We start from the raw sequence: 23,106 nt of genomic DNA on the forward strand, positions 1-23,106 counted from the left end.
CAGCCCGCTGGCTTCCACACAACAAAGTTGTTTTATTTAAGGCTGTGGTCTGACATTCTGTAAGGTTCTGCTGATCCACATCTGAAATGGAAAGAACACAGACAAGCTGTATAAATTTTGTGGTTAATTTAAATGTAATTTGTTTCACACACAAGACCAAAAAAAAAAAAGGAAAAAAAAACCAACGGGACAGTCTTTCATTATTTAAACATGTTTTATTTAAACATAAACAACGCTGATATTTAAACATACACATCTATTTACTATTTAAATATTAAATATTTGTTTAACCATACAAAACCACCATTGATAAGCGAACACAATCTACTGCTTAGTGAGGCTGGGCTACAAAATCAAAAGGCAAACCTAAAAAAGTGTTGGTTTTTTTTAAGAGCACCATGATGCGTAGGTCACTTCCAGTGTGCTTCTGTTGCGATCAAGGATTTTGTCGCGTTTCGGTGTCAGCCTTTCTGCGAGCTGGACCCTCCCTACGGGCCGTGGAGGACCGTCCCTCCGGAGGAAGCCGCACCGAGCCCGGCCTCGGTGCCCCGGCGGGGCGGCGGCGCTCCCGGCGCAGGCCCTGCTCGGGGCAGCTGCCGCGCACCGTTCGCTCGCTTGCACCCTGGCCTTCTCCCAGCCACCAGACCGCCGGCCCGCCCCACCGGCGGGCCCGTGGCGGCCGGTAACGGCGGTAACGAAGCCCCGCCCCGCCCTGCCCTGTCAGCGGCGGGAAGGGGGGGGGGTGTGGAGACGAGCCGCGCGCGCGCGCGCCCCCGCCCGCCCCGCCACCCCCCGCCCTGCCATCATCCACCCGCCGCCGGAATGTGGACGGCGCTGGCCCGGCCCTGAGGCGGCTGCGCGGCCCGCCGAGCTGTTCTCGACCGGCCTCCCCGCTCCCGAGGAGTGACGGGCTGGAGGCGGCGGCAGAGCGGGGAGGACGGCGGGGCTGCCACTGGTGAGAGGGGAGGGGGGAAGCTGCCTGCGGCCTCCTTCGCTGGGGCGAGGGAGGGGAGGGGACCTCGTGAAGGGCGGAGGCGGGAAGCGCCGTCTCTCCCCCCGGAGAACCGGCGGGCAGAGGGTAAAGGGCGCCGGCCCGTCCGCCTCACCCGCCCCGTGTCAGGGGGTGACCGGAGGAGGTTCCTCCTTTGGCGGGGCCTCCCGGTCCCGGGCGCCGCCGGCTGCCTGACCCGGCCCCCCTCCTGCCGCCGGCGGGGGAAGGAGGAGGAGGAGGTGCGTGGCTCTTCGGGGGATGGTGCCGCTTGCTGCGTGTTTTCTTGTACTTGTCTTGCGGGGAAAGAGAACGCTGTGGTGTTTGTCCCTGCAGGCGGCGGGGAGCTTAGCGCCCGGCGGGGGGAGCGGAGCTGGAGGAGAGAGAGGGATTTAAAAAATAAAGTTGATTTCCTGGTGAGGGAAGGGAGAAGGCTATGGGAAGCGTTCATCTCCCTTCCTCCTCCTCCTCCTTAGGAAAAGTGAAGTCACTTCCCAGGAGCCAAAACTAGCAAACTACTGTCCTAAATCTGTGCCGTTGACACGGCTCACATTCGTCCACGTTTTGTTTTTTTTTTTTTTCCCCTAAATTTTGTCTTTTAAAATTTTTTTTTCAAGTCCTCTTCCACAGTTAGGCCCTCCCTAACTATGATCCGGTACAAAAATCCTCGTCTTTAGATAGAGTACTTCAAAACCTGCCGAAACCTTCTGAAGTGGGTATGGCACTCTGAATGAAATGGACTTGGCGACTGTGCTCGGTTGTAAGTTCCTGAAATGTGGCGTGTACTTTGATTTGCTATAGCTCTTCTAAAGCTGTGCTGTTGAGATTGCTTGGTTTTTTTACAAGACAAATCATACCATCACATTTCATAGCTGCATGCATGTATGCATTCATTCTTTTGTGTAAGAGGAAAAAAAAAGATTTCAAGTGTCAGCTCTTGTTTAAAACAGAAACTAATCCAGCAACAAATAAAAAATAACTTGCTTAGGTAGATGTTGCTTTTCTCTTTAACTGGCAAGCTGTAGTATCCCAACCGTGTTGGTGACTTCAAACAAAACTTTGGAGAAGGGTAACTGTCCTTTCTGTCTCCAAAGAGAGATATTGGTGACATTACAGGCAACATTTTCTTATCCCTTTAAATTCAGGAAAGGTACTGTGGCTTTACCTCTGTGATTATAGGCCAAAATCCTGAGTGTCCATCAGACCAACTCATGCTCCAGGTCTTAATGAAGATTTACTGGGGTAGAAGATTTGTTCTGCAAGTTATGTCTGTGTCTAGGTTTTATGCAGGATTGTGGCCAATAGTGTTTGTTTATGTTGGTTGTATGGTATTAATGATACTAATTAAGAGGTTAGTTTGCAGTTTAAACTTGAAGGGACTACAAATAGAGTTATACACAGTAAGCACAAATTGACTCCAGTGTTGTAAGAATTGAAGCCGAATTGGAGTGTTATTGGAAGAACTCTGCAGTGTTCTTTAAGATGGTTACAGTGACAGTGTAGCGCTTGGTTAAAAATAGCATTTGGTCATTTTAAAAAGTGATTCACAGATTAAGATTTGGTAATGTTAGTAAGGGGATTGCAAAAAGATCCAGGGCATCATGTGGCTTTCTGTGAAAACCACGTTCCTGGTGCATACTTCCTAGCATTTGAAGACTGAGTTGTGGCTGCTCCTTCCCTTGCATCATCAGTGGGACTTCCACAGCCAGGAAGTGGGTTAAGAGAACTAACTGGGTCAAAAAGTAGTACTTTTATTTCTTTTTTTTCCTCCCCAAGTTACTTTTTTGTTAGAACAACTTCCTGAACCAGCTCACTTGCCTGGTCGTATGGACGTTGCCGCAGTCCAGAGGAGGAAGTGTGTTGGTAGGGAGGAGGGCATTAATTGCAGTCCTGAAACACTCATGTAAGTTGTGATGGGTGAATGCGCTTATCTGGGTCGCGGTTTTATTGTCAGTAAGTTAATGTAAGAAGGCACTGCTGCTTTAAAGAAGCTACCCGGTGTTTTTGATTGGCTTATGCCACTTGTGGTGAAGGTGGAAAATGATAGTAAGGGTGGTAGGAGCTCTTCTTTTTCTCTCAGTACTGCCTTACGTTGATTGTGAAGCCATGCTGTCATTTGTCTTTTTAATTTACTTTTGGCAACGTTAAATGGACTGATGCTTTTTAAGAGCCACCTTTGTGGATGCATGGAAGAAAAATAGAGACATAACAGTTGCTGTGTTTTTTTCCTGCTCTCTCCTTTGCATATCCTTTATTCTCTTGAAACTTTTTCTTGATTCATTAATTTCAAGGAATGATCTGGGCATTGTCAGGTAGGGCTTTTGTAAATTTGTTCAGTTCTAATTTAATAATAATCAGTTATATATTGTAACTACCTCTGCTATAATTGGAAGGCTATTTCAAACTTGACTGACCTTAGTAATTACACACCTTCTGATTTCCAGTCTATATTAATTTGTCGTTGGATTATACCTGTTTTATGTACCCAATGGACTGATATGTCATATTGGCACTTTTGATCTTGTTATCAAAAGCAGCAGCATTGTTAAACAAATGGGTGCAAAAATGTGTCAAAGTGCAACACTGAATGTTTCTTTTCTCTTTTGGCTGCTAGCTATACTCATCTTTCCTGGAATAGCTTGCAGTTTCTCCCCGTGAATTTTAATTTCAACCTCCTAAGTGAGTATTAAAACGCCCATTTTAAGAATTAGCACTGAGCTTTGTAGAGATGTCCTTTTACTGGAGATTAAGGTGTTTTCAAGTATGTTTTAATAAGATGTGTTTTTTGAAATCCATACCTTTGGCAGTTTGTTCCAGCCTCCGTCTTGCTCTGTTAGACTGGTACAGCTATTAAAGGAGCCATGATTGTAACCCGGATTGCTGAAGGGGTTTTTTCTTCTTTGGCAGAGTTGTGGTTCATAAGCCAAGCTGAAAAGAGTTTGAAATTGATTTATTTCCCCTTTTTCTGCATTCTTACCTTTAAAAATAAACAAAACCTATGTATAGATGATGAGAAACTACCTCCATGGTTTTTAGGGTGTTTACTTGATTCTGATAACAGGAATGTTCTGAGAGGGGACTTTGTGAAGCTGAAAGAGAAGTAGTAGTTAGTTTGGTAGCTGTGTATGTGTGACTGTTTGTAAACGGTACCTAAATAAATAAATTAGTTTCCAAAACCTGCTTAGTTAAATAGATCACTTTGAAATGTGAGTAAGGCCCTTGTGGAAAAACTCTGTTGTTTCTTTGGTGGGATGTTTCTTGTTTTTTTTTGAAAGCAGGAACAAGGGGGTCTCTAATGTTTTTTAAGTGGACAGAGGAAAAATTAGTTTTTGCCACAAAGTGAAATGAGTCACAGCCCTCTACTTTCCTGCTCTCATCACCCCTGAAACAGGAATCAGGATATCAAAGAAGGTATGGGGTTTTTTAGGTCAGGTAAGTTTAAAAGTGCAGAACTATTCTAATGCTGAAAACTTAGGTTTCCTAGTTGTGGGGGAAGCACAGAGGTATAAAGGGAAGAAGTTCTGAGGGCAGTAGGTAAGAGATGTTTACATTTTTTGTGTACTACTTTGGATGCTTGCTTACTGCATGTGGAGGAGAACTGAAAATTTTTATTATGATTAGGAGTAATAAACTTGACACAAATTTCTGAATGAAAGTTTCTGAGATAGAATCATAGATGAAATAATAAATCCATGAAATAGAATCATTTAGGTTGGAAGGGGCTTCTGGAGGTCATCTAATCCAGCTCTCTGCTTCAACTGAAGCAATAGCAGTTTAGATAAGGTTGCTCCATCCCTTAACACCTTTCTGGGTAACCTTTTTCCATGTTTGAGCACCCTCATAGTGATTCCCCCTACCCCCTGCCTTAAGCTAGTTGGAATTTACTTTCCAACTATGTCTGTTGCTCTTGTCCTGTCACTGTGCTCTATCCAGAAGAATCCAATTCTGGCTTTTCGGCACCCTTCCATTAGATGCTTGACAGCAATAAGGATTCCTCCGAGCTTTCTCTTTTCCAGGCTGTGCAAACTCAATTCTGTCAGCCTCTAATTGTACATCATGTGCTCCCACTATCTGACCAGCTTAGTGGCCTCTGCTGGACTTGCTCCAGTTTGTCAGTGTCTGTCTTGTACTGGGGAGCCCAAAACTGGACCCAATATTCCAAATGCAGTCTCACAGGTGCTGAGTAGGGTGGATGGATCGCTTCCCTGGACCTGCTGGCCAGGTTCCAGCTAATGCAGCGCAGGGCATGCTTGGCCTTCTTCCCTGCAATGGTACGCTGCTGATGGGTTTTCAGCTTTCTGCCTGCTGGCATCTCCAGGTACGTTTCTGCAAAAGTTGCTTTGTATCTGCCTAGTGTCCAGCCTGTCTTGTCACACAGGGTTATTCTACCCCAGATGCAGGACTTTGCGCTTGCCTCTGTTGAACTTCATGAGGTTGCTGCCAGTGTGTTTCTCCAGCCTGTCCAGATCCCTCTCAGTAGGAGCCCTGCCCTACAGAACATGGACTGCTGTGCCCAATTTGATGTCATTGGCAGACTTGCTGAGGATACACTCTGTCCCATCATCCAGGTTAAAGATATCAGGTGGTACTGGTTTCAGTGGTAATCCCTGAGGGATGTGACTGTAACCACTTGTTACCGGACTTACACTGCTGATTGCTGTTCTTTCAGCCCAGCAGTCAGTCAGTTCCCTGAAGATCTTACTGCTCGCTTACCAGTGCCTGTCTCACCAGTTTGGCTGTAAGGATGCTGTGAGAGACTGTTAATGGCTTTCTGTATTCAGTGCTCTTCCATCATCTGCTAAGCCAGTTGTCTCCTTGCCATAAGCTATTGTGTTCATCAGGCATCATTTTCCCTTGGCAAATCTATGCTAGCTCATCCTGATCGCCGCCTTATCCCTCTTGGGCATAGGAGTGGCTTCTAGGAAGATTTGCTCCTTAATTCTCTCATGGACTTAGGTTAGGCTGGCTGATCTTTAGTTGCCTGAATCCTCCTTCTTGCTCTCCTTGAACTTGGGTGTGCTGTTTGCCTTTTTTTCCAGTCATAAGGAACCCCTCCCAGTCTCATGGCCTTTCAAAAAGTGGTAGAGTGTGGTCTCTCAGTGACGTTGGCAAGCTCCCTCAGGACTCTCAGATGCCTCCTATCTGGTCCCACGGACCTGTGCATTTCCAATGTCCTGAAGTGTTTCTAAACTCCATCTTCCTCTTTTGGAGGTAATTCTTGCTCCAGCAGATTCTGCTATTAGGCTCAGGGGTCTGGGAGGCTTGAGGGTAGACATTACCGTTGAAAGCTCCAGCAAGAAAGACATTGAGTTTGTCAACCTTGTCTATGCCCTTTGTTACCAGGTCCCCTGTTCTGCTGAGCAAAGGGAGCACTTTTTCCTTAGCCTTCCTTTTGCTGCAAATAGAGGAGTCCTTTCATGTTGCCCTTCACCCCTTGTCGGTTTTAGCTCCAGCTGGATGTTGTTTTTTCCTAATGCCACCCTCGGGTGCACAGGCTGTCTCTCATGTTTTCTTGGGTAGCCTCTCCCTGCTTCTGTCTTCTGCGTGCTTCTGAAGCAGAGGTCAAAACTGTTTCATTTTACCCTTTCATACCTAGAAATGTGTAAAACTTTGAAAAGAGATTTTTTGAAGTCTTGGTTAATAAATGATTTTAACCTCAGGATGAAATGTTTGAAAGATGTCAGTTCCTCCTAAGCAAGCAGTAAGCTTTACCAGGCTCTTGTGATAAGGGAGTAAGCCCTGGCTAAAATGCAGAGTGTAGCTTGTATTGTGGTGCCAAGGAGACAAAATAATGAGAAAAATGAAATGCATCTCTTCTCCCCAAATAATTAACTTCAGGTAGAAATTTATAGCTTGAGTGTATGCCATTCCCATTTTTTTTGTGCACTGGAGATAAAAAGATACTGATATTTAGCAGTGAGATGGTTGAATAAATACTTAATGCAGTCTGTATGTATGTGCTATCAGTTGGAATTAATTTTGTGTTTTTCTGTTGATGCCTAAATCCATTTTAGAAATCATTGGAATAAATAAAAATGTTGGAAGTTGAACTGTTTTAAATGAGTAGTGGGGGACCATTTGTTTCATGCATTCATTAGACCCCTCAGTTGTTATCTTTGAGTTTTGTGTTTCTCAGTTATTTAAGAAAAATAAAGGAGAGAGTTACAGTGTGTGCAAACAGTTTGAGGCAAAGTTCTTAGCTGGTTTAAACTCTCTGTGTGCGCTTGATGTTGCCTGCAGTTTCTGAAGTGGTACAAGTGTGATTTGTGCAGATGTACTTTTGTTGATGCAGTGGTACCAAGATAAAGCCTTGGTTATAAGCTCAGTATGTCAGGTACTGGTCTAGCTCTTCTGTCTGAATAGGTCTTTGGTGTCAATTTGGACTAGAAATATGTTTTTTAGTATGGTTGGGACCTCTGAGTTGATTTCTAGTGTAGTAGAAAGGCATCTGAGTGGAGTTACATTTCTATGCAAAACAATACTCGGTAACTGCTGTAGTTAATGGTGAAACTGCAGCCTGCATGTTTGCCTTTTGAATGTTACCTTTCATTTTACATTGGCCTGCTAGCAAACTCTTAAATAGTGATGCTCATTACTGATGATGGTGGACAACTCCCTGGCTTAATTGCTAAAATTCTTATCTCCCATATGATTTCTAAATAGGAAAGAAAAGCAAAATGTATTTTTAGAACCAGTAAGTTGTCAGTTAGAACAGGATTTCAGTCAGTGACTGAATCTAAGACTGGATCTTGAAGGCCGTTTGCTAAGTGGCTGAGTACGACTTCCATGTTACTGTTGGGTGTAGAAGTGAAGGAACTTGCTCAACATCATATAGTAAGTCAGCAATGTCAGTGAGGAGTGGAATAGATGTGAGTGTAGATGACAACAAAGTCGTTTCTCAGTACTTGCCATAAAACTTGTGTAGTAGTAATCCTTTTAATGTAAGGAATTAGCTTTGAGTAATTTATCGTTCATGCTCAATTGCTGGTCTTTTCTTGCAGGCACATACAGCTGTCGGAATGTCTCTTACATTCTATATATATAAAAAAATTATTTTCCTGCCAAAGCTTCTGTATGGCAAGTTTTATATTGCAAGATGTAAAGGTAGAAGTTTCCAGAGGACAGCTACGTAGTAGTAGTTGTGGAATAGTTTCAAAGTTAGTCTTCTTGATAGAGATAAGTGATAGTTAAACCCTCTGTACTTTCCGTGTGATGAAAGAAGTTAAGTAGCTGTACTGATTTCAATTCAAGTACAACTGACCTTTCTGATTAGGCCATGTCTGTTGTATGTACCTTAAGACACACCATCAGATTTTCTGGGGGTTGGAAGCGTATTCCAGGTGCTGATCTGTTGCAGTTGTCTGCATTTGATAGGCTAACCTTATTTTTCCTTTTGGAAAGAAAAAGAGTGAGAGTTAAGGCTTTGGCTGAGAATCTTATTCTAAGAATTGACTTTTAGTGTAAACTAATTGTTTAGTTAATTTTGATAGTTGTCACTACTATTTTGGCAAATAGATCCTTTTCTTGTGAGGTTTCTATCGTAACTAGAAATGCATCACCACTCCCTCCCCAGCGATGTTCTATTTAAAGAGTAGTTACATTGAAATATGCTGCTTTTCTATGCAGTACAATTACTCATGTAGTGTTAAGGCCTTACAGTGGTATAATAGTGGCATGTCTCCAGGTATTTTTGAATGTTTTGATTATAAATTCTATAGCAGTATGAACTTTCTGAAATTTCTTTGGTGGAAAACAGTTCAAAGTAATCCAATTTAGATTTGCTGACTTGATTACTGCGCTTCAGAGATCTAGAGCCTTGTTATCTACTATTTCAGCAAAATAAGATGGTCCTAATTTGTGCTTCTGTTGTGTATGCAAACTGTTATTGTGTTTCTTTTCTGAAATTTGGTATAATGATTTTGTTGAGATCCACATATGTGTTCCAATACATGTATTTGTCTATTGTGTACACATACTATATACACAGATTTGTATTCCTAACAAATAAATTATGACCAAAAAAAGTATGTATTTTAATTTAGGATGAAGGCTTTGCTATACCTTTTCAGTTCTTAGGCCTTTGCAGGCAAATCAGTGTGAAAATAAAATGCAAATAATCTTGATCTAATGCATTGTCTTCGAGTGTCTGTATTTAGATACAAAATACAAGATCCAGAATTTTAATTTAGAAGTAGGTGGAGAAATTCAACAACTGGCTAAACTTTTAAAATAAGCTTGCAAAAATGATTTGGAGTTTTTTTCTTTGTACTCAAATAAGGTATTGGTATACTTCCCTTTATTAAGAGTTTGAATGCTGCAAACGGATACTTTTTTTATTGGAACCTGACTTTCTTTTTTTAATGTTACTTAGAAACAAACCCTAGATGATATGATTTAGACTGAACCATCTGAAATATATGTGGCGGAAAAAGGTTTTGTGGTTTTTTTTTTCGGGGGGGGGGGGGGGAGGTTGGGGGGTGGTGTGTTTATTTGTTTTTTTTTTTATTATTCTGTGAACCCTTTGTTTTGTTTTGTTCCACTGGTGTTTACTTCCATTATTTCCTGTTATTTTGAAGAGAACTCTGAAAAGTAACTTCGCGGTGGCGGTGCTGCGTAAGCAATACCTGTCCCCAGTTCTAGCTGCTTGGTTTTGTCTGTGTTCTGTGCATTTATTGTGCTAACGTAGGTACTTGTGTAGTCAAGTGTCGAACTGGCTGAAGGGACTGCTCTAATCCTCCTTTCTTTTTCTGGCGTTAGTTGTCAGTCACTTAAGCTGTCCAGTCTCAGCCTGTGACTGCCCGGACACTTCTGCAATCTTAGCAGAGAAGGTGGGAAGAGTTGCAGTTTTTTTAGACAGTTCTTCCCTTCCTGGATCTTTAAGATGTTACTGAAATATCTGTAGCTACAGATATTCAGCTTGGATTTAAGTGTTTGTGAGCATTGGAGTGCAAAACAAAATGGAGTTGAAAGAGAACTTTTTGTATGTGCCAGCAGTTGGTCTGGGAGTGAAACTTGAACTGGAACTCAGACCAGGTGGTGCAGCGAAGACTAGCCTTTGGCAATATTAGTCCTTTCTGTGCATGTAGAAAGAGTTTGTTTGCTTGTAGATGTACACTTCTATCACAAAAAGGTATTTTTATTTCTGTTTTACTTGATCCTAATTGTTAATAGTTAATGCCAGCAGGCAGTATAAAATTCCAAGAAACTGGGATGTGCTAGCTAGAATTCTTCTTGGAGAACACTGTTCAATGACTTTGAGGAAACAAGAGTAAGGAATGAAAATAACTAAGGGCGCTGTAGAAAAGTCAGTAACTGATTTTTTACATTGTTTTGAATGTTAATCATTACTGTTTATTGCTATAGGGATGTATAAAAAGTGTGAGGGGACAGAGGAAAGAGTTGATCAAAATGTCCAAGAAAATTCTTTGTCAAGCCCCAAAAGACTAAAGTGAAGTTGGAAGTTCCCTGTAGTTGTTGTGACTGCTATATTTGCCTTTGACCTTACCCTTATAGCTTCCCTTTTCTGATCTTCTTTTCTGTCATCATATGGAGACATCAGAAAGTGAGACTGATTAAAAAGGGGTCAGGCTGAAATATAGTTTATTACCTAGCTTTTGATAGTAGCGAGAGAAATCAAAGGTTATAATAAAACAAATTCAAGTGGTCCTTCTTCCAGCATACTCTTCCAGTCCCTGGCCTTTGTGATTCTGCTTTTTGTTCTTTATGGTGGTAAGTGAACTCCTGGGGTCTTATTGTGGAGTATGGAAAAAGTAGTTACATTATTCTGTACGCTTCCTGGAAAATTCATGTGAGGTGCCATAATAAGATTACATTCTTATGCTGTGTAAATGTGCAATTAGTATTATCTGTTTTGCTGGGGCTTCTGAACAGCTGACTTTGATTTTGCACGGATAGGGCTTGGACGCTTTGTTGGGCTTGTTGGAGCCTCAGCTTTGACTTGGATGCGTGGTGGAATGCTGGTGCTCATCTAGGTTACACTTCTTATTTTTGGGTTTGGATTCCTTGTATTGTAAATGGTTTACTTCTTCCATGGGCTTTTCCCTGGTGATGCCAACATTACCCATTTTAACACTTTGCTCTGAGGTTGTTTGGGGTAGCCCGCCTTTGTTAGTTACAATCTCTCAACTGTGCGTTGGTCATCTTGCTAGCTTGCCCTGTGTGTAGGGACTTCATAACTTACCACTCTCTTAGTGGAGACCAAGGTAGTATGCTGGAAATAATGTTGTGGAAAGCATGTGCATATATAACTACCTAGTAGAACATGACTTGTACTTCTTCATGCTTCTGTGGATTTTATATCTTATATTAGTTGCCTCTAACTTCCTCCCTTTGTTTCCAGAAGTAGAAATGTTTTGTGGAAGTATTTAGTATGTAAACATTGATAGTAAGCTTTCATATCTGTATTTAATGACAATCATGTGTCACTTGTGTTGAAACTAATAGTAAAGCATGCTTATATTTGGGAATCTATCTTAAACTTTAGAGATAGAGACTGTGATTAAAACAAAAAAAAAAAGAAAAAGGTGTAGCTTCTCAGGATTTCAGTTTTATGCAAGCAGGTGAATTTATGAAATCAGTATGATACAACACTTAAAATTCAAGCTGCTCTGGGTAGCCTGTCTCAACAGACAATTACTGGTTTTGTTTGTGGTTGTTGGGTAATGTTAGACAAGAAGATTGCATCAAGAAAATTAACAAGAGTTCTGTCACAGCTTTTTGCAAGATTTTTGCAGTTACAGTTGGTGTTGATATAAGCAACTATATTGTGTTATTTTAGATACCTTTCCCCAGCAAGAGCTTAATCTGTAATTTTTATAGACTGGTCTAGGTTAGCCTGAGGCTCACACCAAGTATAATCAGAGAGAGTCATTCAATTTAATAAACAAGGTGTGTTAAGATCTAGATAATGGTGATCTGGCCAAGAGGCAAAGTTTGTTTATTAAAAAAAAAAAAATTAAAAATTGAGCTGCCTTTCTTAGAGTGATAGTTTCACCATAAGAAGGATCTTTGTCATGATGTTTTGAACATCGAAATTATCATTTAAAGCAATTCTACTTACCAGATTTGATTACTGGGAAAAACCTGCAAAAACAAACAAAAAAACTTTCTTTGGCAGCCCCTGGTAAATTAACTTATTGAAAACCTTTCTTTCCTGTAATCATTGGGTAAAGGTGGCTTTTGTGAGTCTTTCCTAAAATAGCTTGAGATGTACTTGTTAGCTGTTTCAGTGAATTTTTAAAACAAGAATGTAAAATAGTGTGATCAAAAGATCATACCTGTCTTTTGATTAGATAGGATTTAATTTTTTTAAGGTAGTCTTTTCTTTAATCCTTTAGGAAGAAAAATAAAATCTGATCATTATGGATGTCTGGGATGTAAAGAAGTGAAGTTGTGTCTTGGAAAAAGGGCACGTATAGTTCTTTCTCTTTCCCATTCCCCTTTTCAGGCAGTCTATGGACGAAATACTGAGCTTAAGAGATTCTTAAGCTTTCTGGGGCTTGGTATGAAAAATTATTTGGAAGGGAACATTATGCATAGCATCTTCTGAAAATCAAGGTTGTACACAATCTGCCAGTGTGAGATTATATACACACATACACATGCCCACGCCCTTCTTGGGTTAGAATCTAAAGGTAACTTCAAGTAATGCAATAAAACCATCTTTGTGTGATTTCTCCCCCCACCCCCCCGATTGGCTTTGAAGGATGCTTCCTGAAGGTCAAGTAATTTTTTTGTTAGAATTATAAACTATTCCTAGTTGTTCATTAACTGAATCAACAGGCTTTTGTATAAAGCTTAGCTGATTTTTTTTTTTATACTACCTTTCCAAGCAGTAGTTCTTCCTTGAATTATAGAATGCATTTGGAATAATTTGATTGGTAAAGTTGGCCACACAGAGAAATCTTCTCAAAGAACACACTGTCATTAAAAAAAAGTTCCATTTCAATTAAGGGAGATACACATTATTCCTTGGTATGTGACTCTCAAAATTCCATATGCACATCTCATACTAGTTCCTAGAAGAGTTTAGATACTTTGGAAAACTTCAGCTGTGATCTACATGTTGAGGCCAAACTTTGTTTTTCTCCTCTTGATCAATGACATGAGTAAATTGTTTTGGTTCTTCAGACTTTAAATGGAAAAGGAAGGTGGTGAAGGGAAGCCCTTTTTAAAAATATATTCTAGTGTGATTAGATGGGATAGAGTGGTGTATTAGTATATTAGTACCAGGTATAACTGATTACATACTGACCTGTTCTTGCCAATGGAAGAGAATTTTTCTGTGAAGCAAACAGTTTTATTGTAATTTATGAATTTCCATTCCCCATTTTTGAACACCTGTCAAGGCCTTTGAAATTGCAATAGAGCTGCATTGTGGAATATATTTATAAAATCTTGCCTTAGGAATGTGAAATGCCAGCAGATTAGTTCTGGCATGCAAAAGGCATCACGAATTTATTCATGAAATAAAAATTAGAATGCTAGTTGAACCACTACACTTCATTATGCATAAGACTAAGAGAGGTAGTAGTTACAGAGGGTCGTTTGGTGTGGCTTTTAATTGTCATGTACACCTTTCTGTATTTCTCAATTTCAGGCAGTTAACTTCTGGGAGGTTTCACTTTCAATTAATCTTGGTCTTTAAAATAACTGTGATTTCTCTCTCCATCTTTTCATGTTATATCTAAGTATTTAAATTTTCAAGTGACAAATTAAGATCTTAGTTTGGATCCTAAAGGGTTTTAAGTGTGTAACGTATGTGGAAGTACTTACTTCTAACAAGAAGCTTGGTTTTGTTGCATATTGTAAAGTTTTTCTTCCTTATAAAGTATTGAGTGTGCTGTTGAAACTGTAAAGTTTTGATACAAAAGCAGAAGAATTCTAGATGGCTGTCAAATCAAAACACATAGTCCTTGTGATTTTTGGAAAATCTGTAACTGAATAATACAAAAAAAGTCCGGTGTGGCTATTCATTTTCAACTCGTGATTGCCTTTGACAAGTACTAGAATGAAAGACTTGAGATTAAGAAAAATATCTAAAGAAAATGAGATTACAAGAGAGCATGAAACATCGTCTAGTCCATCCCACAGTGCAGTGCCGGACTGACTACAGTTTAAGTTTTTTGAGAAATAATATGAGACACAGCAATCTCATTGTCTGTGGTTGGTAGTATAAAGGTAGCTTCTGTGGTAAGAACAAAACATGGTGATTTCAAGTTAAATCTGCAAAACATAATATTCCCAAAATGCACATTGCAAATTTCATGATAAAAATGGTTAAAACTTACAATTCTGGCTTTGAGGCAAAGGATTTTACTAATTCTGAAAGCAGTCAGTGTCAGGCAATGAATCAAGATTTCTTGTGTGTTTCACTGATGTCAGAAGTGACGCTTTATAAGGCTCTTGTTTGTCAAGGAGAAAAACTGGCACCCTGGGTCCCTACTGCATTGTACCACACTGCTGTTCCATATGGTCTCTTTTGCTTTACCTCATGTAATTCTTACTGGAAATAATAGCTTGTAGAGGAAACACCTGGTTGAAATATTCAATCTATTTAATGGAGAGAGGTTGTTCCATTGGCTAAATTAGTCCAACACTGTTATTTTTACTATTATGGAACAAGCTATGAAATAATGTCTTTAAAACAGTTACTGTCTTATGCTACTGCTTTCCTCTGGAATATAGGTCATTCTATTTTCGAGTGAGTGGCCATACAGTTCAGTAAATCAACTGGTGCTTGGTTTCAGTTTGAATGCTGCTTGTGAGCATCATGTAGCAATGAAAAAAGTAAGAACCCCAAGTTTGTCAAACTCCAGCTATGAAAAATCATATACTCTTTGTCACTTTGTATTTTCCAAAGTTAAAAATTAATTACTGGCTCAAGAAGCTGAAGTGGTAGTGCCTAGTTGATGACAGGGAAACAGTGTGAAGGTGTACTGGAGTTGCTTTATTTGCATTGTTTGCTTCAACCTTGAGGCGGAATGAGCTGCTGTGCTTAAGCTGGTTGTTTGAAATTCTTGTAGGCTACTGAGTAAACCTGTTTGCCAGAACATGACACATAGCTGTGATTTGTATTTTTTTTAAAATAAGATACACATGGAGACTGATAACATCTCTGGAGAGGTAGAAGCTGCCTTATTTACACTTATTTCTAAGTTGTACTTTTTGGAAGGGGATAGGGAGCAAAAAGGTTTTGCTTTTAATTGTCAGAAAATAAAATGTATTTCCTGAAGTTGGTTGAATATTAATTGGATTAGCTAGCATTGATTATACCTTGTAAACAGCATTAATTAATGTGTCAGCAAGTGGCATGTATGCTAGTGTAATCTGTTCTTCAACTGATGTCTCTTGTCCACTAACTTCTAAGTGTGGACAAACGTTAGGCCTGAATAATTGTTTAAATAATTGTTAAAAAGAATCCCCCCAACCTTATTTTTAGCTCTGTTTTCTCTGTTTTCTCTAGGGTGTAGCTTGTCTTCCATGGCTCTCGTGCTCAAACTGCACAAATAAAAGGAAGTACTCACCTTGACAGGAGGCTGCCTTTGTAGCTAGCAGCTTACCTGGTACTCTTTCACTTATCTGGACTGATATTTCATCTAGTGTTCGTGATGCTGTTTCCACCCAATATGAGGATTTCAGGGGTCCAGTTCTGTGGTTTTTTTTGTTTTGTTTTTTAAATCTGCTTATCTTCCTTCATGCCTTTGGCTTGCAGTGATTGATGATCTCAGCTGAAGGGGAGAGATGGTGCTTCTTTGGCTGTAAGCATCAGGTGCTTCTTTGCCTGAGTCATGCTGCACCGAAGTACCAACCACATGCTTACCATTCCTTCAGAAGTGTTCTTCACCCTGATGATCTTGAAGTTCAGATGAATAAACACAGTATTTTTCCCCAAGCAACTCCAGGCTAGGAATCTCTCAATGTTTGAGTGCTTCAGTGGAGTTTCAAGTCAGGAAATCTATTTCTCTCCTTTATAACAAATGTCTCAGTATGTCGAAGTTGTAATGTGATGTGTTTTAAAAAGTGCTGGTTAGAATTTATTTGAGAAGATGTGTATGTAGTATGTTTTTGACAGAGAGCAGACATTTTCTTATTTATGTAGTTCTCTTTTGATTCTTTTTTTCCATAAATTGTTATTCCTTAGCTATAAGATTTATGTGTAAAAACATTCTGCAAAACCTCTGTATCTAGGCAGCCGGTACAACAATTAAAAACAGTTTGCCATCCATGAACAGACTAGTTATTTGCTGTGCCTACATAGTAGTTGCTTGCTTTCACAGAGGAGACAGTGTTGCCAAAATAAGGTATGTGGTTAGTTTCTAGTTGTGGGTTTTTGTTTTATTTTTATCTACTTATTTTTACTTATATCTTTATATACATTTATGTATTTTAAAATATAGCAATACAGCAGTCATCTTTCTGTGTTAGGCTGATTTTAGTCTTGGGAAACAGTATCAATAAGCCAAGTAAATGCTTGTTCGTTTGTTTTCTTTTTCCCCATACGTGCTTTACATAGTCTCCCACTGCCAGAGATAAGACACTGGGAAAGAATTTATGGGAAGTAAACCAGTAGTTAGTATGACCGTAGAGACTTGACTTCTTATATAAAGATTACATGAAGAGAAGTTGAGATCAAAGATAAAATTAGAGTGCTGTTGTTGTCAGTGAGAATTAAACTGATTTTATGAAGCCTAGGATTTTCTTCTGCATATGTCTCCGCTCAATAGAGAAGAAAAGGGTTTTGGGGAAGATGGTTAACTGTACTGCTTCAACATACACTATAATAATTTTATAAGGTGGTTTCGTCTTGAGAGAAAAAGCACTGAAAAGCTAAAGCTTTGTGTATTTGAAGTGTTTCTTAGCTTTCTGGGGAAGATATGCCTCTCAGGAATGTTAGCAAGCCTGTATGGGTATGAGCTCTGTATGCCTCATTAATGGTAGCAAGCTCATGGGGTGAGCGCTATGGTTAACACATAGTTCTGACAGATTTCTTGAAAATAAGATGCTGTGCTTGAGATGCTGAGTTATATGTGTATTTGTGTGGGTATAACTGTCACTGTCTGTCCAGTTTTCAGTTCCCTAAGCAGCAAGTTAAAATGGAGCCACATCACTTCAGTAACCTAGAAATCTGAGTCACAGAGCATCTGTGACTTTGGGTTCACTTAGCTTAATGCTCTTTTTGCTGTCATGTGTTGTATTGTGTGGCTCAAAAAAGGGAATAAACTATGCTTTTCAATATGCTCTTGTACTTCAGACACCTGTTAGCAGAAGAAGAATCTCTGCGTAGCTGTATTGGCCCTTCCTCTTCAGAAAGTTCCCAGAGATTCCCTTGAGGAACCTTAGTTCCGAAATAGGTAGAACCTGTTTACCAGTATCTTGTTTGGGGGTTGCGATGACAGGCTTTGAAAGCCTCTCTTTAATACAGGACCCAATTTTGTTTGTCTCATAAAAGAAAGTATGAATTAGCCTGCCATTGTCCTTTTTCAAGAAGGCAGGAGGCTTCCTTTTAAAACATGTTTCTTGTTGCTTACTGAAAATAGATCAACACTTATATTGCTTTCCTGTTGCCTCATCCTTTTATTACATAGCTCTACATTTTCTGTTTTTGTTGGTTGTTATAGAATCATAGAATTATCAAGGTTGGAAAAGACCTCTAGGATCTTCAAGTCCAACTGTCAACCCAACACTACCATGTCTTCTAAACCATGTCCTGAAGTGCCACATCTACACATCTTTTAAATACCTCCAAGGGTGGTGACTCCACCACCTCTCTGGGAAGCCTGTTCCAATGCCTGACCACTCTTTCAGTGAAGAAATTTTTCCTCATACCCAATCTAAACCTCCCCTGGTGCAGCTTGAAGCCATTTTGTCTCATTCTATCGCTAGTAACTTGGGAGAATTGACCAACACCCACCTCGCTACAGCCTCCTTTCAGGTTATGCTGAAGCAAAATTACAAGAAAAGATTATTTTTTCTTTTTTTCTCCAACCAACAGTGAACTTGAGCAGTAAGTTTGAAATACTTGTTGAACACAAACTGGAAATAAACTAAAAAATGTCTGGTAACTGCTTCAGAAGACTTGTTCTCCAGAATCCTTTGGTCTCAAACTTTGTTTGTCAGAAAGCCCTTTCTGAAACTGTTACTTTTAAAAATTTCAATCCTTTTTTCATAGTTGGCTTTATTTAGCAGAGTTTAGGAAAAATCCTCCTATGTATTTGTTGCTGGGTTTCTGAATTTTTTTTCTGTGTGGTATTGTTCATCAGCGTGTGGTGGAAAAATTATCTCATTCACAGGAAAGAGCATGACTGTTCAAGATGCTTCTTTTGTAGAAATTACTTCCTTGCAGTAAAGGTACGTACTTCCCAGTATTTCTTACTGTGAAGAGAACTTTCAAAGCACAATTTATTGTCATCTTTCTGAAGGCGTTGTTGGAAGAGCAGTTCTGACTCTTGGCTCCGGTGGTTTGGGAAGGCACCATCTGGTCTGAGGTTTTAATCATTGGAGCACTGTTGGCAGAACAGAAGGTGTATTCATACCTTGGCCATGTTTGTTCATCTGGAACTAAACTGCACTAGCAGCTTAAACGAAACCACTGGACTTAGTGCAAAGTAGCTGAGGTGTATTATGTTTGCTGACTTTCCTGTCCCTGACTGTCATCACTGCTCTGCTGGTACTGCCCTCCCAGTTACTTTAAACTGATAAAGCAGCTGCTAAACCTCTTTCATCAGTATTCTGAGCCAGCATTCAGCTCCAGGAGTGTCTGCTGTTAACTTCAGGGAATAAACTTAACGTGATTGTGGACTGTACAACTGTCTATATGTTCTGACTAATGCAATCAAGAATAATTCTTGATTCTTACATTCTTAACTTTCAGCTTGTCATCAGAAAGGACGATCAAAAAAAAGACTTTTAAAGTGAGTTTAGTAGTAAGGGTCTGTTCTTAGATTTTGTACGTGTCTAATAGGTGACACTGTCATTTGTTCCTTACCTTTTGTAGGAAAAAGGGGACTTCAAGTGTATAGCTCAGTAATGAGTGAAAACAGAGTAAGTCCTCAGTAGGACTAAAGCTAACGACAAAAGGGAAGTGACGTAACCATCTACTGACTGGAGGTGACTGGAAAGACCAGAATGCACATGCCTCTCTTCTTGTTACTAAAGAATAAAAAACCCCCTTCAGATGTCTTACTCCTTCCCTTCCCCAAATGCATGATTCCCCTTAATGCACCGTTCTTTCAGAGAGGTTTTTATTCTTTCTACTGCTTTTCCTCAGAAGCGGTTGGCTGAGGTATTAGATCACGTGCATTTATAATGTAAAAATAGAAGCTTTTCCCCCTCTAAGTAGCTTACTACTTAAGATTTTATAAATCCCAATAATATTAATGAGACTTCCAGTTATATTCTTAAACTCTGACATAAACTTTACTCAAGTTGTTTAATTTGAAAAATGACTTGATCATCATTTTTAGTACTTAGTTTGTCTCTGGCATTAAGAACAATTTTTGATCAAAGACTGATTATAAAATATTGTGTATAAAGCTTTTGCTTTCTAAATATTTAGAATGGACTAGAATAGGGGAGGAAATGAACAGTCTGTTAATTTTTTTAATTTTTAGTATGCACGTTTTTCACAAATGATCTAGAGCTCTGATATTAATTTGCCATATGGCAAGTTCTCTAGAATGGACATCAAGAGGTCTTAGCAGGAAACCTGAGTGGTTTGTGGACCTGTTCGTGTAACTGCATTTGTGTGAGATAAAGAGCATGGAAGTGCATTCTTCTAGTTGAGGCATTTGCTTCCTGAATGTCTGACCTGTTTGCGTTTGTGTTTTACTGATAAACTGAAACTAATGTGGCTTTGTTTTGATTAAAATGGGATAGAGGGCATTCAGGTGAATAATACTGATGGCTGGTTGGAGTAGACTATAATGAAAGGCTGCAGTTAGGGGTTCTGGGGTGGTAATTTATTCAGCTGACATAGTTGTGTAAGGAAAAAGGTATGTGTCTGCACTGGATGTGGTGGTTTAAGCTGGTTGTAAAGACAAGCTTGGAGTATGCTCTTAAGGGTGTTAAAGGCCTTGCAATTCAAATGTAATTGCAAAAATGTGTATGGTATGCTTTTAAGTATCTGATCTGAATGAGAAGCTCCTGTCAGGAATCTAATGCTTATAATATTTTCTTTGTCTTTCTGATTAAAATTTAGGAAGTGGGAATTCTCTTAAGCTGCCTCTATCCACATAGGGCAAGAACAAATATTTTGTACATCAGTATGCTTCTCTAGTTGCATTATCATAATTTTCTCTGGCTTTACAAATATTATATTTTCCCTGTTTTATTTTTTTTGTAGCAATATTTTAATCATAAACTTTTCCTAGTTCACAGTGTGCCTGCCAGTTCTTACTTTGCTGCAGAAAGAACTGGTGATATGCTAATGTTACCAGCTTGCATTTATCTTTTGATAATTCATATACTAGAACCATCTTATATTGGAGTCCCTGTGTTATTCTCCTGTAAGTAGGCACAAAAAATAAACTTAAGTAGACTAAAACACAAAAAATTATCAATGTAGCATTTTTTGTGAAGATTTCTTTCTGCAAATCTGCTAGAAGTAGCAGTGAGGCTTTGTTTGTTGTGTTCAGGAAGTCCAGCAACGGTAGGTATGGGGTGGGAGGGAGAGAGAGGCTTCTAGTAGGCTAAATATTTGCTCCTGATGAGGCCAGTAGGACTGACAATCATGCTCTGCTCATTTCTCCAGTGGTGGTGTAACTGCAGAGCTAATGATTACTCAGGATATGCCATATTTGGGGAACATAATTTTATATCCTTTCATTGCCTTCAAAGAGTTCTATAATAGTGGCTCTTCACTTTTATATTGAGGATTTACTTTGAAGTTAATATTAATTTTGAGCTAGACTTGCTGTTTATTGCAGATAATACACAAGCTCTTCAGCAACATTTTTACAACATGACATTTTTTTAAAAAAATACATGGAGTTAATAAACTGTTTATAACGTACTTATAATCTTGTGTATTAAAACTGTGTCTGTCTTTTGCCAGAAAAATCTTTAAAGCAAAGATGCTTTAGAACACTGAAACAAAACTTATTTCAGCAGTGAATCCATTACTTAGGCTTGGGTGGAGCTCAGATTACATCATCTGTCTGAAAAATATTCATGCTTGTGAATTCATGCTTAGTCTGGAGATGTGAAAGACAACAGAGAGCTAAACTGCCAATTCATATTTGTTATCACTCTCTGAATATTACAGCTGTTGTTTAGTGGCTTTTTTTTTTTTTATAAGCTGAATCTTCTAAGAAGTTTTTATACTATATCCAAGTCAGTTACCTGAAGAACCTGAGTTCTTTGGTTAATCTGGGTTTTGTACATATAATACCCTCTCTGGGCTGATGGATGAAATTGTGGCTAGGTTAGGGAGAGGGAAAGTATTTTTGTAGAGTTGCATGTATAAATGCCTATGACAAGCCAAGTCTTTGAAAGAGTAAAAGCATGTTGACTGTAGTTTCAAAAGTGATATAAAATATTTCTGTATTGAAAGTAGCCTAGTTCCTGCACTTGTTTTCTCAAATGAAGTTGCTAAGCCACCTCCTGTGGCTAACATGTTAAGTAATGCCTGTTCAGAATGGTGGAGAACACGCATGCCTTTTTAAGTGCTGTTTTTGTGGTTCCCTGTAGCTAGACCTAAATTTGTTTTCTTTTCCTGATTACTTGGTATTTTGGAACTGTAACTGAGATGCAAGCGTGGCACAGTTCTGTACCTTGGTACTGCTGTGAAAAGCAATGGAAAGCTAAACCTGTCCTTATTCACCAGTCGCAACAGATGTTTGGTTGAGCTACCCCTCTTTGGGGTAGCTTGCCAGGCTCGCAAAGGTGACAATAGCAGTTTGTTTCTCCCTGTGCTATATGTGACTCTTCTGAACTCTGGGTCTTAAGCATGATAAATCCCAGCACTCAGCCAGAGTGTATTTTTCAGGAAACCTGAAATGGAAATAGACCGTGTCTGGGAGTGCATGCTATTTATAAAGTCTATATGAAAATATATATTCTCTTTTTGAAAACAGAAAATATAAAAACATTGATCCATTAAAAATATAAAAAATCTAATATACAGTGTTCTTCATTCTAGCTCTTGGTTCCCTAAAGAACTGGGGAAGACATTCTGAATTAGTGTAGGTGATACTGTCTTTATTTGGTGGGTACTTACAGTAACTGTCCTCATTTGGAAGTGCTAGTAATGGTTTTTGTTCTGTGTTTTTATATGAAATTGTAATGTATAGGCTGACTGTTATTTTGGCCTTTTGTTTTTTTGTTTCTAGATTTATTTTTTTGCTGTGCAGTCAAGGGGAAACTTGTTCTTGGTTTCCACAATATTTATAGTTTTGTTGGGGTTTTTTGGTGTGTGTTTTTTTTTAAGTGGTGTGGTTAATTTTAGCTCTCCAGGTCATTTCAGAGAAATGTGCTGAAAAGGATGTGATTGTGGCTTAGTGTCACCTTTGACCTGTAGATATAAATTATAAATTGCTAAATATGTTTTCATATGGAGAGCATACACTTTGATATGCAGTTTTAGTCTTCAGGTAATCTGAAATACACCTGTTATGAGGGAGAGCAAAGGGCAGGGATTAGGGAGGCAGAGGGAGCAGACTGTGGAAGATTAAAACCAGGGGAAGTGGAAGCTCTGAGGTGAACTTCCTCATGTGTTATCTGTACACACAGATAACAGCCACTGCTATTAAGTCATAGGATTTGTAAACACACAGCCTAAAAATCATACTTGCTATTTGAAAAAAAGATTCCTTATACCAATGAAATCTGTTATTCCACAATAACTTCCTATTGCACCTATTAACATTGTTTACAGCTTCAAAACTAATTATTTAATATTTTTTCCTTCTTTGTTAGGCTCTTGTGGCAGGAGGAGAATACTGACATGAGATGGAAGTCAAAACATCATTTGGCAAAGCCAGTAGGATTCCTGAAACAGTATCCACGTTAATTAATGAAGAATTTGTCCTGGTTCATCAGAAATCTGAGGACACCTCTGGAAAAGATGGGAAACCTCAGCTAAAGGTTTACTATTGCTT

General features: G+C 39.3%; 1 protein-coding gene across 3 annotated transcripts in view; it reads left to right on the forward strand.

The window, feature by feature from the left end:
- The first annotated feature begins 548 nt into the window (after positions 1–548).
- RABGAP1L (RAB GTPase activating protein 1 like) overlaps positions 549–23,106 on the forward strand; it is a 262,600-nt gene continuing 240,042 nt past the window's right edge. The window contains exons 1-2 of one of the 3 annotated variants that reach the window (XM_064454431.1): positions 549–955; positions 22,925–23,092. In XM_064454431.1, coding sequence (XP_064310501.1) covers positions 22,958–23,092 — 135 coding nt within the window. In that variant the 5' untranslated portion in view covers positions 549–955; positions 22,925–22,957. Of the gene's footprint in view, positions 956–1,100; positions 1,231–22,924; positions 23,093–23,106 lie in introns of those variants that run through there. The other 2 variants (XM_064454429.1, XM_064454430.1) reach the window with 2 other exon arrangements.

The sequence above is a fragment of the Phalacrocorax carbo genome, chromosome 6 (assembly GCF_963921805.1).
Source record: "Phalacrocorax carbo chromosome 6, bPhaCar2.1, whole genome shotgun sequence".
Taxonomy (NCBI): domain Eukaryota; kingdom Metazoa; phylum Chordata; class Aves; order Suliformes; family Phalacrocoracidae; genus Phalacrocorax; species Phalacrocorax carbo.